Source organism: Cuculus canorus, chromosome 1 (assembly GCF_017976375.1).
Source record: "Cuculus canorus isolate bCucCan1 chromosome 1, bCucCan1.pri, whole genome shotgun sequence".
NCBI classification, from domain to species: Eukaryota; Metazoa; Chordata; class Aves; order Cuculiformes; family Cuculidae; genus Cuculus; species Cuculus canorus.
Genome location: NC_071401.1, coordinates 41,553,977 through 41,571,294, shown reverse-complemented (window position 1 = coordinate 41,571,294; position 17,318 = coordinate 41,553,977). Strand labels below are relative to the sequence as shown.

The 17,318-nt window shown below is 35.1% G+C and overlaps 1 protein-coding gene across 6 annotated transcripts in view; it reads left to right on the top strand.

The window, feature by feature from the left end:
• Nucleotides 1–17,318, top strand: part of DACH1 (dachshund family transcription factor 1) — a 365,247-nt gene that overhangs the window by 252,149 nt on the left and 95,780 nt on the right. For 3 of the 6 annotated variants that reach the window (XM_054066079.1, XM_054066085.1, XM_054066058.1), the window contains 2 exons: nt 8,446–8,581; nt 10,665–10,799. In XM_054066079.1, coding sequence (XP_053922054.1) covers nt 8,446–8,581; nt 10,665–10,799 — 271 coding nt within the window. Of the gene's footprint in view, nt 1–8,445; nt 8,582–10,661; nt 10,800–17,318 lie in introns of all 6 variants that reach the window. The other 3 variants (XM_054066075.1, XM_054066053.1, XM_054066069.1) reach the window with 1 other exon arrangement.

Sequence of the window (17,318 nt, the reverse complement as noted above, 5' to 3'; positions counted from 1 at the left end):
TGTACTGTAAACCAGAGAAAACTGCCAAAATTGTTGATGTACCAGTTATAACTGTAAAATCTTTTGATGTGCCTGTCTTCACTCATTCAGTAAAATTACATCCAAAGCTTATGTTATAGGACCATCAGTGAGTTTCAAAAAATGTAAGACTAACATTAGGAAATACCAAAATGGCTCTAAAGCCTCATTATGACAGCATTCCGACCATATAGTATGGTGCAATTTTAATTTCAAACATCAGATACCTTTTTTTCTTGGAACCCCTACCTTCTTCAGTGAGTGTTTAGTTATCCTTGATTTTTTTTTTTTAAATCAGTGTCTGGCTCAGTCTTATTTAACTTACATTACCTGAATCCTGTGTTGAGTGCAAAAGTTTTCTATGGACTGTTCTGTGCTTTACAGGAAAAGTATTATGCAAACACTCATAGATACACATTTGTACCATTTCTAGGAAGCTGGGTGTGCTATACCTGTTTTATAGAAAGGGAATGAGAACAAAATTAATTATATTCCGAGTTGGCTGAAATGCTCCTTTTGGATGCCTGGCCTGAAAAAAAACTCATTTTTTCAGAAAACCTGTTATTTCTAGAGACATTTGTATGTGCATTCAAAACAGAAAATTTGACATTACATTAAAGTGATTTTCTTGAATGCGTAGAAAAAGATACTGTATACAAGTGCATGGAGAGTAAAGCTACTTTCATTTCCTCATGATCTATGAAGTAAAATCAAGTTTTTTTCTTCGTCTAAGGAGAAATTTGATTTAATATAAACCACGTAAATAGTAAAATGTAATTACAACAAATATGATAGGATAAAAATAAGACCATTTATTAGCTCCTAAAATATCTACTTTTACATATTGGGGAAGCAAATGTGAAAACTGCGAAATACCTGTAAATTTTGAATTGTACTATAAACCAAATTAATACTTCATTTTCTTTTTATCATGACTGCCGAAAATATGATCTCTTAAAACTATTAGTATGAACTTACATAGAAACAGTTACTAGCTTAGATAACTTTTTACTTTTTTGTATGTATGTTAATATAAATATGTATATGCATGCTTACTTCTGTTTCTCCCTTTAGCATGAGAAGATTGTAGGTCAAAGTGTCGCTGAACTCCTTTGTTATGGCTTAATCATCTTTATGTTAGAGGACACCGTACCTCATTAATTAGTTCTGTCTATATGATTAAAATTTTAACATTTTAAAACAGTTTTTTAATAATGTGTTTAGAGGATGGTTACTGTAAATCTTATTGGGTTGTAACTTAGAATAATGTCTCTTTATAATAATATGGGATCCTATTATTTGTTTTAATGTGTGTGTTTCTGAGGTGCAGTTTGAAGCTAAGAGCAACCATATACTCATATGAATTGATTTGTGTCATGTGAAATAGGTATCTACAGATAACACAGGAAAGGTAATACAATTTTTTCTGTTTGGCAATTTGCATATTCACACGTGTAGCAAGAGCTATGAGAGTGGTGTAAGATTAATTTGATGCAAAGTGGTCATGAGGCCAGGTACAATGGATGGTCTTGATTTAGCTGTCTTCTAGGATTTAATTCATTGGAAGTCTTTCAGATCGCTACTTTAGGGTGAGGTGAGTTGTATCTTTGAAATGTAAATGTATGGGTGAAAAATGAGCCTAGGGTGACTAGCTCAAGTGCAGACATTTGTACGGTTTGGATTGACTTTGAGGGGCGAATTCCCACTGCTGCTTCTTAAGCTTAATTCCAAACTGTCAACACCTTGTACACTGCTTAGGTTTTGCCAGAAGACTTACGTTATTTCTCAGTATTGCTTTTGTTTTTTCGTTTATATGTTTTTGTTTGTTTTAATCTCTGTAATGGCCCAGTCTTGTCCAACTCACTTCCTGGCTGGGCCACTGTACTTTATGTACGGCCCATGATTTCAAGGAATTTAGTTCTCTATTGTTAAAGGATTAGTTGAGAGTCTTCTATTGGACTTTGTCCCAGTTAACTCCTGCTGATATTGCCAATAATCCTATAGTAATCAGGGCAATAAAAATCAAGCAAATTAATAGTCTCTGTGTCTGTTGATCTCTTTGTACACTTTATACTATCAGTTGTCAATATTCCTGGGAAGGGAATAGCAGGATACAATCAATGAAAAATTGCAGAGGTAAAAGTAAAGCAGAAATCAAATTAACTTAAATTAGTCCAAAAGATAAAGAAGTCCAGATATTCACAAAGACAGAAAAAAATCTACTGCAAATATCGTGGATTATGTTCTTTGTAAGAAATAGATCTATTTATTAAAACAATAGTACAACTAATGACAAACCATCTGAATGCCTGAATTTTGATTGGGATTAGAAGCATGTCTCTAAGAGCAAGATGAGAGAGATGACGTTCATCACTGTGAAGTTAGCACTAAGTCTTTAGCAAGCTAGTGGTAGATACTATGCAAATAAGGAAATAGAAATGAAAATTTATAGCATTCAGTCAGTTTGATAACACATTTTATAGTAGTGATTGAGGAGATTAGGAAATATTTATTAGCCCAATTCATCTTGTAATTCTTGGGAGTAAACATTAATTTGGAGTCTTATAGCATTTTACAGCTAAAACTGAAGGAAAAGTGAAACTGTAAAAGCAACATATCCTGTTTTCAGGAAGCAAAAAAGATACCCAAGTAATTAATTTCTTTCACTTATTCTACTAATATGATGTCAAATAAGTATGCAATTTCGTAAGAAAGGCATTCCTGGAATACTTCTCACACAAGTTCAAAATAGGTCAGTAAGGAACTGAAGAGTAAGAAGTCTGTGTTTTGCTCATTGTGAAGGAGATTATTGTAGGTTTTTTTAGCACAAAAAGGATTGGAAGCAAGATACCTTCTTAGAAGGTCAAAATATTATAAAATATTCCTGATTAAATGCTTTTAATTTTTTTTTTCAAATTAACCAGTTATGAAACTGTGTGTCATATATCCTTTCCCCAGTGTGAAGTCACCTAAACTATTGAAGTGTGATGCTGCACTTTAATGAGTCCCTTATGAGGACAAGCTGAGAGAGTTGGGATTGTTAAGGCTAAAGAAGAAGAGATTCCAAGTAGACCTTATAGCAGCCTTCCAGTACTTAAAGGGGGCATACAGGAAAGCTAGGAAGGGGCTCTTTATCAAGGAGTGTAGTGATAGGATGAGGGGTAATAGTTTTAAGCTAAAAGAGATGAAGTGTAGATTAGATATTAGGAAGAAGTTTTTTTCCTGTGAGGGTGATGAGGCACTGGAAGAGGTAGTCCAGAGAAGTCATGGATGCCCCATTCCTGGAAGTGTTCAAGGACAGGTTGGATGAGGCTTTGAACAACCGTATCCAGTGGAAAGGGTCCCTGCATATGGTAGGGGGACTGGATGATCTTTAAGGTCATTTCCAACCCAACCCATTCTATGATTCTATGACTTAACACACAGAGTGTCCTTAAAGAGTTTGTTCAGCACTGAAGAGCATCAAGAGAGCTGAGTGGTTTTAACAGCAATTTTCCTCTACAGCTGTACTTAGTTGCATGTTTAGAGCTCAGTCCATGACTAAAATCAAAGGGTGACTTAGCCCAAGAGATGAGACTTATGGAGAAGCAAACTAGACCAAAAGAAAAAGCAGAGACTGAAAATAGCTGTAGGAGAGAACTATGCAGGAGATGAAGGCTGCGCATGCATAACTAGGTATTTATTGCAAGTAGGTGTATTCAAAGATTCTGGAATTTTGTCACTAAGAAGCAGGTATAGCAAAGAATAAATAATAGAATAGCAAAGAATAAATAATAACCTGGAGAAGAGAAGGCTCCAAGGAGACCATATAGTGACCTCCCGGTACCTGAACGGGACCTGTGAGAAAGCTGGGGAGGGACTTTTTACAAAGGCATGTAGTGATAGGACTAGGGGCAGTGGCTATAAACTGGAGAGGGGCAGATTCAGACTAGACATAAGGAAGAATTTCTTCCCCATGAGAGTGGTGAGGCCCTGGAACAGGTTGCCCAGGGAAGCTGTGAATGCTCCATCCCTGGAAGTGTTCAAGGCCAGGTTGGATGGGGCCTTGGGCAGCCTGATCTAGTGGGAGGTGTCCCAAACTATTCTATGATTCTATGTTTCTGGAAAGACTGAAGTCATGAGAACCTAGAAGGTACTACTTCCTAGTCTGTCTTCTTAGGAGCAGAAGGATTAATCCTACATGTATTACATGAAATGTCTTCTCTTAGATGGTGATATAGGGACCATCAGCTGAACTCCACAAAGTACATTTTAATGTAATTCTGAGGAAGACTTTTGGCAATGAGACACTTTTCAAACAATGAAAACACGCTGCTGGAGCAGAAAGGCAAAAATTACATTAACGTTTATAACTACCTTTGTGACCTGTTAAAGAGAAAAAGACATATGATATAGGAAAGAAAGTATTTACGTCTTCTGGATACCATTATATATATATGTTAGATAAATCTTAATAGGAAGTTATTTAAAGGGAACTTCTGGAACGAGATCTTAGAGCATGGTCTTTATGCAAAGAGCTGTTTGAAAACTACTGATAAGTACATCAAGACACTTATGTTTTACTTGGAGAGACTGAGACAGTGTTATGTTGTGGGTGGTATGTGGTATTCTGGAACAAAACTGGAGTGGTTTCTAATTCTAGAGACAACTTCAATTTCATAAGTTAGTACCTCTGACAATTAAAATATTTTACCTGTTCTTTACAAGATAAAAAAAGCCTAATGTCACAGGAACAATTCTGTTATTTGTGAAATGGTTTGATAACTTGTAATGTCAGTGGAGCAAGGGTGCTGGAAAGGGCATTGCAGCTCCCTAAAGTGAAAATTTCATATATTGTAGTAGTATTTTTTTGAGGAGTTATTAAATGTCAGATGCTTAAATTCTTAGGATTTGTGATTTGGATCAGATTGTACAGAGTCCCAAGATAAGGAATGCTCGAAATTTGGCCCTTAAGAATGTTTTGTCCATTGGTTAGTATAGGCTCTGGTTCTGATGCTTAATCAAGTATCTTAGCAATTTTGAAAAATTAGTCAGTTTTGAGAAGTTAGTCAATATTAAATTACTATATATACCCTTTTATATATGCGACTTTTTACTTGTGAAACCTGTAGAAACAAATAGAAATAGGGAAGCAAGAAACAGAGAAAAAAGATGGCTAGTGAGAGAAATGTTTTACAAGTGATAAATTATTCTATATTTCTTGTTTTCTAGTAAATATTGTCAATAGAGTTTTTGGAGCTATTCTGGTCTTCAGCCACTAAATCCAAGAATAACATTGTTGGCATCCTGCTGCCACTCCAAAAGGCAGCAAATCTTTTGTAGGCCCTGTGTGTCAACCTAGTGTGGACATATCAAAACCCTTGAGTGGCTCAAATGACTCATTTGTGAGCAGCTGAATTGAGCTGTTAGTATCCAGTTTTGGAGGAAGCTCTGTTGGCTTTATTGCCTATCTCTCAGTTGACTGAAATGGGAGGCACTTAGTTCCAGGGCGGGCTCCTTCATATGGCATCCTAGATACAGGTGTCTGAAGGTTCGTCTGTAACTCATGTGTCAAAGCTGCATTTAGATATTCACATTCAGATGTCTTGATTTCAAACTGAACCCTGCACAGTTTTCTCCTCATACTTCACTTTAGCAAAGCAAAGTCACTCAGATTTTACCTATTTGTTTACTTATTTGTTGTTTATTGTGAGACAACAAGCCTAATTACAGTTCAAGCCAACATCAGGTTCTCTAGAAATAGCGCTAATTAAGTCAAATTGATTTTGTCCTGAGAATGGACGAGTTTTAGGAAAAATACTGGAAAGTGGACAGTTGTCCCTATTGCCAGGATTATAATGTAGTAAATTCTATTTCTTTACTGTGTCATGCAGACTTACTTGTACTAAAGCAAGTTCTTCTTTGCAGAAGTAGCAAAACAGCTCTGATAGTCTGAGTTATTTACTGAACACTTTTTTTTCACATTTCCTTTTCTGAAAAATTTTGAAGTGAAGTCTAAATGTAAAATTAATAATTTACCACAGGCAAAATCCATCTTTTCTACACAAAATCTCTAGTAAGAGAGACAGCTTATACTGATATCCCAACAGCAGTAGTTTATCACTGTGACTTTTTAGAGCTACAAAATATTTCAATTTATTCATAGTAGCATTTCCGTTTTTATTATTATAGCTAGTTTTGATAAAGACAAAAAATTGCTATAGACTATGTTATTGATTGTGGAATTGTGAAGCGAGGGTATAAAAAATGACTTAAGGTATTAAGTTTATTTCTTTTTTGATTTCTGCATAGTTCAATCACGTTTTGTTGGGGTTAAGCGGTATTTTAAAAGTAAATTGATAAAGCCAGTATATATAGTTTTCTCATAGAGTTTGTATGTTAAGTCGCATTAAATGTGAATAAAACTCATTACCTGTTTTGTTTGTGCAGTAATTATATTTTGTTGTCCTGTGCATTCCTTTTGCTCTCTCCATCTCATAATACGTGCTGTAAAAGCGTACATAAATAAATAGGATAAACAAATTAAGCTGTTTAAATAAATTAATTTACTCTGCAGCTCTGTATTCAAATCTTATGTGCTCACTGGATTTCATTTTAATGAAACCCTTCTAAGAACAATACATCGTATGCCAAACAGTGAAATTATATATTAAATGAATGATTAAATATAGCGTGTTCCAATTTATACCAGATCTGTACTCTATGCATGCTTAAATCCTCCTAAATCTAAAGAAATAAATCTTCTACATTCTGAAAACATCTGCATTATAATCCTCCCCTTGAATACCCAGTTCATGGACATATAAACACAATCAAAGTCATAATAAGCCTAGAGCTATGATGCAGTTAAACTATCCTCATCAATGTTTTTGACTAAAAACCTGAGACTATTAAAGTGAAATCCACTTAAATGTCTTGAAACATTGGTCTGGAAGGTCTTCTCCCACTCCATCGATAGGCCTATTGAATCTCTTTGCAATCAGAATCTCATGTTTAGCAAATACTTACTATAAAGCTTACCTGTAACAAATCTATTGATTATTAGAGGTGGTCATGTTGCTGAGTTTCATAGGAATGCATTCAATGAAGTAAATATTAATCTACTGTGCATGAAAAATAATGACTGCTGCAAAAACATCATGCTGTGTGAGGAATACAATGCATCTTTCAGGAAAAATTCTAGGCATTTGCAGCAGCAAGTTTTCATATATGTTATTAGACAAATATTGCTTGTATTATTTCATTACCAAAAGCTTTAAGGGAGTTGAATGTCTACAGTTGTTTGTTTGTTGGTTTTGTTGTTTTTTTTTTCTTTCATTAGGAGTCAGGACTTCAGTTATCGAAAGGAAAAATAAGCAACAGTCAACAACCCCCACACCCTCAGCTTAACATTTTCAGTCCCTCCATTAGATTTCCCTTATAGGAACTATTTATTTTTATCACTATTTGGCCAAACCAAGGTGATTCACACGTATTTTAGCAATGACATAAGAGTCTTGGGAGCTATTAGCAACAAGCAGGAAACTGCAGGGAAAGATAGACAGTTTTCTAGAAACGCCTATTCTGCATTCAGCTCCCTTTGTTTTTTCTTTCTGTTAAAGTTCTGTGTAAATGGTAGATACATCTATCTGCTACGTACATACTCATGTAGCAGAAGTTCAAACCATCACAGTCTTCATGCTCTAATTTTCAAAGTCAATGAAAATTTGAAGTTCATTGTAGCTCCTCCTGGCTATCCTCTCCCTGGACAGGAAAGTATGGATGGGTGTTTACCCCCATTTGGAAGTAGCGACATGGCCACACTCTTCTAAAAAGTGTAGTTCATTCCAGATTTGTGTTTCATGTTATCAACAGACATTTGGACTTCCATCAGCCATCTTACCGGTATAGATTCAGTAGGGAGATGATACTTTCTTTATGATCTGTAACAGTTCCGTAAGATGGCATTGCTCAAGAAATCACTTAGAAATGAAGATACGGAGTAAAATTCAGCATAAGCTAAAACAACAGTATCTGGTCTTTATTTATTTGCCAAAGTACATCGTTCTTCATCCTGTAAGGCTAACGACTATAAGCGAGTAAACAAAATGTTAGTTCCAATTCAACAGTATGCTGATACAAGTACAGGGAAAAAAAAAACCCAAAGCGAACCAACCCCTTATTTTTATAAGTAGACCAGAAAGCAGTTTAAAAGCCTAACAGGATGAGTAGCACTCACACTGCATACTAAAACATAAGGTCTAGTGTCCTGAAATTACTAAGTTTCCTTTGAGAGTACATTGCAAATCCTGGACACCTTAATAGAGGAAAGAATAGTTTGTGGTTTAGAAGGGAGATTCGGTTTAGGGTACTGATAATTGGAAACCACAGAGGCTTAGTTTAACATTGCCTTTTTTTTTTTTTCCCAATTATTTTTGTGGGGTCTAGGAACGTGTTCCAGACAGCCCTTCTCCTGCTCCTTCTCTTGAAGAGGGCCGAAGACCTGGCAGTCATCCATCCTCTCATCGAAGCAGCAGTGTGTCCAGCTCTCCTGCACGGACCGAGAGCTCTTCAGACAGAATCCGTAGGTCACATTCTTCTCCTTGTCACCACTTTAAATTTGATTAGGTGCAGCTGTTTTTTTTCTAATCAAAATGCCCTCATCTTGACTAGATCTCATATGTATCATGTTCGGAAGTTCAGCTGCAATAACTATCTCCCAACATTATGTTCCCCAGTTTACAGTATCATAATATCTGATGCTACATTAACGGGTACTGATATAAATTGCCATCATGTCATATTAAACATAAAGGCATGAGCTATGAAATACAGAATTGCAGCCGGGAAGCAATTTGCTAGATTAGTTTTGGAACTGAACATATAGTGTAAACATTTTTTAAAGAAATTGAGTTTTATTTAATCTGGTTACTCTGGTTTGATTTCTAAATTGAATCTGACTTCATAAGCAACATTTAACATGGCAGAATTGCTTGGTAAAGAGGAGAATTAGGTTAAATCAATTAAAAATATGCATACCTTATAAAATTTTTAAATATCAAAAATTATAATGGTGAGAAATGTGATACAGAGAGTTTTATCATCTCATAGCTCAGAAGGGGCAGAATGAAATTAAACTGTAGTGTTTCAGAGTAATACCACTTTTATCAAAGCTCCATGTCCAGGTTGTAAATGATGTGGCAGAGGCCCTGAATTCTGTAATATTCCAGTGCAACAGCCTGGAAATTAAGGTTTTAAACACATATTATTTTATAGCTTTTTACTTTAGTTCATATTTCCCTTGTCCATTCCTTTTACTACTGCTCCATTGCAGGATTTTGTGCTTTTAAGTCATCTTTCCACAGTGGAATTGGTCAGAAGGTGAAACCGAAGGATTTGGCATGCAGATAGAAGGCCATGAAATAGTTACATGAAATACATAGTCATGTTAATTAGGTGCAGCATATGTGTCTTTTAAACAATTCCTTTCAGACTCTCCACAGACTCAGGAAGTGGTCTCTTCATTGACCTTCAGATGAAAAATCTTTCATTACTATGTGATGAAAAATTACTTACCAAAGGAAGTAAATGAGACCTGACCATGACAAACTGAAAATTCTGTTTTCTTACCTCTTGGATGATTAAACTGGCATCACATATAGTGTGACCTATCTGTTTTCCCATTGTTTTCTGAGTGCATAGGTAAAATTCTGGAGATAAATTCTCACAATGCTGAATTTTAGTTTTTTAAAATTTATTTAGAAGTATATTATTTTGTAACCATTGAAGATCTTTTCCATTGTTCTTTAAATTAAAAAAGTAAATTAAATGGAGAGATACTTACTGTTTTTGATAGGGAATTACACTTTATTTTAAAGAAATGGTACTATTTAGCTTACTCTACTTCCGTATCAGCAGGAAGGAGTGAGATTTTTGCACATTGTTTCTTCCAGCATGAACATAACAGAGTTCCTTAAATACTGGATCATGTCAGTAACTTACCTATTTATGAAATAACTTTTTTCTCTGCTATCTGATTTGTTAACATCACATCTGATTCTCTAGTACTGAGTACAGCAAGAATGACTGCTACAAAGATATGGGTTATGCATGAAAAAATGTTTTACTGGAAATGGCATAAGCCTCTTGCAAGTAGTGTATTTCAGGATAAAAGCATAGAGATAAAAACTACCTTGTATGGCTTTCTGAGGTGTGTTTGAGACTCATAAAGATCTGGTTTTCAGGCTGCCTGTTGAGCAAATAAGCAATTCTGTTGTTGCACAGCGTATTTTGAAAAACAGTGTTTATCACCTGGAAGGCCACAGTGCTTACTTTAAGGAAGTTAAAGACTGCATGTTGGAAATGCTAATGTGTAAGAGTTTTGGGACAACTTCATTGTGCATTTCAGTTCTTGTTAAATAAACATGAAAAAATTTGCAAGTACCAACTTTTTCCAAAGATGCTGAATTCTTTTTAAAATTAATTGTTTTAAACCAGAAGTAATAGGAAGAAACTCTTTCACTGTGTGGATGCTGATAGCACTAACTGAGTTATTGTGATTAGTAGAATTCTTATATAGTTAAGAGGAAAACTGTAAAAAGTAAGTACAAAAGTGTATTGTTGATATGACAGTTGATTTTCTTTCTCCCTGCACTTGTGTCTAGCAGCTGTCCATCAGAATGGGCTATCTATGAACCAAATGTTGATGGGTTTGTCACCTAATGTCCTGCCTGGACCTAAGGAGGGTGATCTGGCTGGTCACGATGTGGGACACGAGACAAAAAGAATACACATTGAGAAAGGTAATATTATTATGATGATTCTATTGGTTTAGTGTAAAACAAACATTGTTTCAATAGCTAAATAATAATTCTGATTTTTGTTTTTTAATTGGGATATTACTTTTTTGTTTGTTTCATAAATTAAATTATAACAGGTTGATAGCTTTCTTGATTATTCTACTTTTTTTTATATGAGGGAGGAAGTTCATAAATATTACAAAGAAGGGTGAGTGAAAAACAGTTTTACATTACTATTGTGTCTCTGACCCTTCTACAACACTGTTTAGGTATTAAGTTTCTGTCTCTATCCAGTTGACTTTAATGACCTACTTCCCAAAGGGACTGAGCACCGTGAAAATTAGTCCATGTGTGCAAAAAGGAAAAAGGCTAATAGCAAGCCATTAAATTAGGGAATTGCATAAAATGAGGCTGGTACACATTATATAATGGGATTTAAATTTAATTGAGTATATGACCAAAGTGTTTGATCTAGGTGAATAGACCACATACACTTGTGCTGATTATGACACCATTTCGTTTCTGTTGGTATTCAAAGTTAAGTTCCTGTTCAGGGTTGTTACAGAGGATTTTCAGGGGGTGGTGGTGGAATTTTAAATGGCACATTTCATGTTATGTTTACTTAATATGTCCGAATTTTAAGTACTATAGACTAGAAACATTTTAGTGAAAGAAAGGTTAGAAATATGAGATTTCCTTTGAAAAAAATATTCTTTGACCTTATCAGAAAGATCAGATCTTTGAGCACAAAGAGAGGAAAAGTGAAAAAGTATAATAGCCAGACATTGAAACAGAGCTGGAGAAACTGCTGCAGTAATTAAGATTTCGGAATAAGACATTTTGTGCTGTATTTTAATATCTGTAAGATGATACCTTCTCTGTCTTGTGTTTGAACACTAAGATAGGAAAAAGAATTAAAATCTGGACAATTCTGTTCTGGACAGGTGGCATTTTTAATAGGATTACCAGAAAAATTAATAGAAACAACATTTCTTTTATATAAACCATTTAGTTTGGTTCATTGCACACACAACCTGTTTTAGCTTATACTATGCCCTCACTCAGCCCCTGCAAATTGTATCCCTGCTGTGAAGTATGATGTGATCAAATAGGTTTGTTTTGAATTTCCATAAATGATTTTATTTTAGTCTTTGGAGTTACTCATTTAAGTGTAATAAGGCTGGTAAATCCTGCAAAGAGAAGTACAGGTTAAGAATTGCTACTATTTTTGCATGTCATTCATTTTTTTTAAAGGCATTATTTATAATGGTACCTCATATGTATTCTCCAATCTGTTGCCAGTTCACGTTTTTGCAAGATCTGTCCACAGTAAAATTGCTGAGAATTCTCTTTTTTCCTCAGTCCTTCTTTAGGTCAAACCTTCTATTTTTTTGTTCTTTTTTTTTCCTACTCTGTTCCAGCCTACTGAATTAATGGTAAATATTCATGGGCTATCTAGATTGATAGGGTATACTAAATTAAAAATTGTTTTCTGTCGTGACTGCATTTATCATGTCTCTCATACCAATCTTGTAACTTTAATACTAATCTAATCTGTATTAAAACAAGTGATTTAACTTATAGATATTTGTGGAGATAGTGATTATATACTTGTGTCACTGTGAGCTTACTGTCAGATTTCCAAACTGTTGCTTATCACTGCAAATCAGGCAGAATGCAATTGTATCTAAAAATACAAACAGGTCTGTAGCCGGTGGTACTCTTACTGTTGAAACCCCATCAGCTTCATCATCTGATTCAAAAGAAAAAAAAGGAAAACAGAAGTTCTGAATAAGTATTATGGAGCATTTGAACGTTATTGTGTTGTCTTCTAAGCCACTTCATTGCAGAAGTCTATCAGCTGCAACTAAAATGGCTTTTAATTGAACCTAGGAAAACCTGGGGCATCATACCTGGCAAAGAAGGCCCTGTCTTTTCTCTTTTTGCCCCCTCTCCTGCTAAAAAAATGAAAAGACCAAAAATCTCTGAAATAATCTCCGCCCAGGGAAAATTTATTTACAGTTGAAAGAAAATTTAAAGAGATAACAAAACTATAACAGAGGCAACTGATCAACATGCCCAATTTTGCAAAGACTTAGCTTGTCAGAGCAGCGAATCATTTGTCTGACCTGATCTATGAGTTGGCTACAGTGAGAAAGTACCATTTATCTGTTACAAACATAAAACAGAGGACCCGGTTTACCCGATTAATCTATTTATGAATAATAGTTTGAGTCTTTCGAAAGTCATGTGCGTTTCTATAAAAATTTCAGCTGGAATTTTTAGTAGCGGAAAAAAGCAGTTAATTTTTCTGGGCTGGTTCAAACTGCTGGTAAATCTTGTGCAGTTTTGTTTGGTTGATTTTTTTCTGATTTGCCCTTAGACTATCTTCAAAATCTGTTCTCAGGCTGTGCTGTGTGCATCCTTGAGTGACCTCAGCTTCCATGGGAGTCAGGTTGTTATTATCCCACCAAGAATTGAATTAGGTTCTATCAATCTGATTCACTGCCTGTTAAAACTGGAAAGTTTGCACTGGGCTCCGGGTCAGTATTTGTTGCAGGAAAACAGGAGGAATTTCTGTTCCTAAAGACCTTGTGTAAAAGCTACTCAATCCAGATGTGCAACTTGTCCATATCTAAGGATGAGATGCCAGGGCAAGACCAAACATACGCATCTGAAGTTCCAGCCATTCCTTGGGTTTCATGAGAAAACTTAGATTTTCTAAGGATTATGTTGTGATCTCATCTGGTCTGGACTAGGGGGGACTGCAGGAGACACTGCTTCTGCCCCACAGTTCACGCATAATTCAAAATGTCATTATCTGTATAAACGGAGCAGTCAATTACTCTAGATTTACAGGATTTTTTCCATATTAGAAAACAGCAGATTTTCCAAACATACTGAAAGCAGGCGGTAGAACTGCAGATGATCCTAGGAAGAAGGAGGTAAGTTCAAGTACACAGTGTTAGTTCAAGTACTTGACAGCTATCATCAAAACCAAGCATCTAATTTTGTAACCTGTAATTATGGACTATTTGATGATGCACATTTGGTTTTATTTGGTAAGATTTAATAAAAGGAGTTACATGAAACATTGAACTTATACCAGAAAAGAATCTATTCAGTCTTTTACCTTAAAATTAAGACTGAGTCTTACCAGCTACAGCAAAGTTACTAAGACCCTAAGAGTTTGCTCTAGATAGCCCCTCAATTTTTGCTGAGGTAAGTTTTATTGCTTATTGTGCTCAGCCATTACCCAATGTTCTGCAGATCTCTCAGTTGGAAGTTGTGAAAAGTGTATTTTTGATGTTTTCTATGGGGCTGAATACTTATTCAACTGTTCAGTGATGTCTGTTAAATCTGGAAATGGCATAGGAAGGCCAAGTAAGCAGAGAACCTAAGGACCAGACTGCTGAATTCTGATCCTCTTTGCTCTCAGTAGTCTGAAGTGTTTAAAAAAAATTTCAAAGTAATCAACGGTTTGAAAGTTAAACACATGCACTCGCACACTGCCATGTGTGGATCCCGATTCCTTGTAGGCAGAAGAGAGAATCTAATTTGCAACACATTTCCTGGGCGCTATCCCTAAGCACTATGCTTTGTGTAAAAAGGTAAAGTATATTTTAGATGCATCTCTTTGACCCAGACCCTGGACGTACAGAGCATGAAAGGTGGAATTTATATCTCCGTCCTATTCCCACAGTATTGCATCTAGCTCCAGGTAGCTACATACTATTTTGTGTTGGCTTTAGTTCTGCTTGTTAACTTCATTAGATCCCAGTTTCAAGTACCTGGCTTAGGGAATATTAGCTGATGTTTGAGCCAGTGACTGCTCGTAACACCCCTTAACTGGTACCTGCCTAGCAATACCTACCCTAAATATTACACAGGAATGTAAAACCCAGTTCACTTCAGCCCAAGAGTCTCTTCGGGGGGCCTAACACCTAAAAGTTAGTTGCTTTAACGCCAAATTTAGATGCCTAAGTGTTTTATTTGATCTGGCCTGAGGGCATCAGATTAGAATTTTCTGTCTGCGTTGATTTATATTTTTTTTAGATTGACACCAACAGCAGATGAAGCTTGAATGTCATGCTTACATTTTAAATTTAATATGTTATTTGAGGTGTTATGGGAAGGACACTCTCTTGCTGAAAATGTGCATGCTGTTTTCTATAACAAAATATAAAATATTCACCATGTTCACAAAAGAAGCTAAACTATTTCAGAAAAGCTTTTTAGTTTTGATGTTAATGGAAATTTCTTAAATAATTTTCAGAAAATCAACAGTAACAGCTTCTTGACTGCTCTGAAAGCAACAATTAAGGTATAACTATATCAAATCCACGTATTAAGAAGTCCCAGACTTCTTTTTTTTATTTTGTGTCCCTCTTTAGCAATGTGAACAATCTTAGGCCTCTGGCTTATATCTTTTTAAAACTGAATATTAAAATTCCAAAATATCCTTAGTGTAAAATGGAAAATTACTTGAGTATTCCAAAGTTACAATAAGAATTGTATTTTCTGGTAAGCAGTCGTACATCAAATAGGGAACTAATGATAAAAACATCGTCCTATATAGCTAGATACTCATTCTGAATTATCAACAGTAAATTCCTTTATAATATATATAGAGAGAGTAAGTACACATCAAACATCCTTATTCACCTTAAGAAATGTGGAAACAGAGGAGTATATTTTTATAAATATGAAGGACTCAAATTTTAGCACCAACAAAGATTCTCTCTTACCTGAGAGATTACCTTATAATCTCTACCTAAGCCAGCAAACAGATGATCTGGAACTTTACTTAAATTTTGTTTCTAGTCTGTGTTATGAATTTCGTTAGTTCCCTGAGAAAGCCCTATATTAAAGACAGTTGTTACCAGTTGGCCTACCGAGGAGTTTTCATGCCCAATTCTGCTGTCCAGCTCTTTGTGTAAACATACTTTATCTGTTTATTTTCATTTGTGCATACATATATACACACAGAGATACTTATACAATATGTTTGGTTTACTGCATATTCAATTTTAATGTAACAAGAAAAATGTAAACAGACCTTGATGAGTATCTGCAAATATATTTACAGTTAATACATTTTAGGTCTACTGTCACTTCAATTCACTTCACTTCTTAGAAGAATCTTAATATATTAGTTTGTAATTCCTTAAAATGCTGAGTTTAGGTTATATTTTTATGTATCATCTAGCACATTGTGAAAGTGAGCTTGATTTAAGCTGTAAATACTTCTCAAACCCTTAACAGATAGTACACAAATTTGTAACCTATGACAAATAATGTGAAGATCCACTAAATGAAGGGTTTGATAAAGCCAGTATCACCAAAATAACCTTTTGACACTGGTTGTTGGTGTGTCTTTTCACTCAGCCCAAGAGGCTGAAGAATGCTGAAAGTACATTAGAAGCTATTATTGTGAATGGACTAAAAAGGTGAGAAATGAAATGGCAAGTTTTTTCTTAATGGGTTGTTATTTATTAAGAAGCAAGAAAACATCTATTTTTGTTGCGTAGAAAACACAGAAGCCTTTTGTATTATTGAACAGGTTATGAATAATATGTGTATGCAGGAAGGAGTGCAAAAGTAGCTCAAACAACTGAAAGGTTTTTTAGCAAAATATTGGATAAGAGTTATTTCTAGAGACTCTCACTAAGCCATCCTCCAACGAGGCACTTCTGCAGACTTGTTTGATAGTAAGGACCTTTATTCTGCTAGGTAGTAGTAGTTTTGACACAATTTATGAGGATTTGCTGTACAGTTTTCACTTGACTGATCTGTTCACGTCAGTTCTGAAACATCCCAGACAAACTGGACTCCTTGCAGCCCAATTACATATGTGCATACTGGTTATTCTATATTTACAGTGACTCAAATGCATCTTGAACGTATCTGATTTTTGGAATATGCTCAAATGAGTTACATGCGCACAAAAGATCTGGTATATTCCAAATCTGCTAAAACAACTCTGCGTATGCAATTCCTTTGAGCACCAGACAGTTCCAAAAAGATACTTTTTTCTTTTATTTCTTTTTTTTTGTTCATCTTTCCTTTCAATGCTCATTATGTGTCCTTCATGTAATAGACCTTAGAATGATCTTTGTAGTCTTTGATGGTCTTTATTACATATAGAGGGGAGGAGAGATAAAACCCCCTTTGAAATAGTTGATGTTCTCACATTCATTTTTTTTTTTAATGAATTGTTAAACAGAAGATGTGATCATAATTGATAGGATATTAGAAAGGACTGTTTTTATCATGCTACCACATTGCAGTTCTTAAATCATTAGTTCCCTTTATGTTTGTTGCTTGGAAATATATTTTATAGGCAATGAAGTTACGGCTCTTCTTACTAAGAGGGAGTATGTCCCGTAGCACCACAAGAATGACCAGACAAATACGATTCTGTTTCTCTACAGTAGAAAATTGAATTCTGAAGATGTTAAGAAACACACAACTGTTTGTGAATTTAAAGGGAATATGGAATTATACATATTCTCCCTGCAA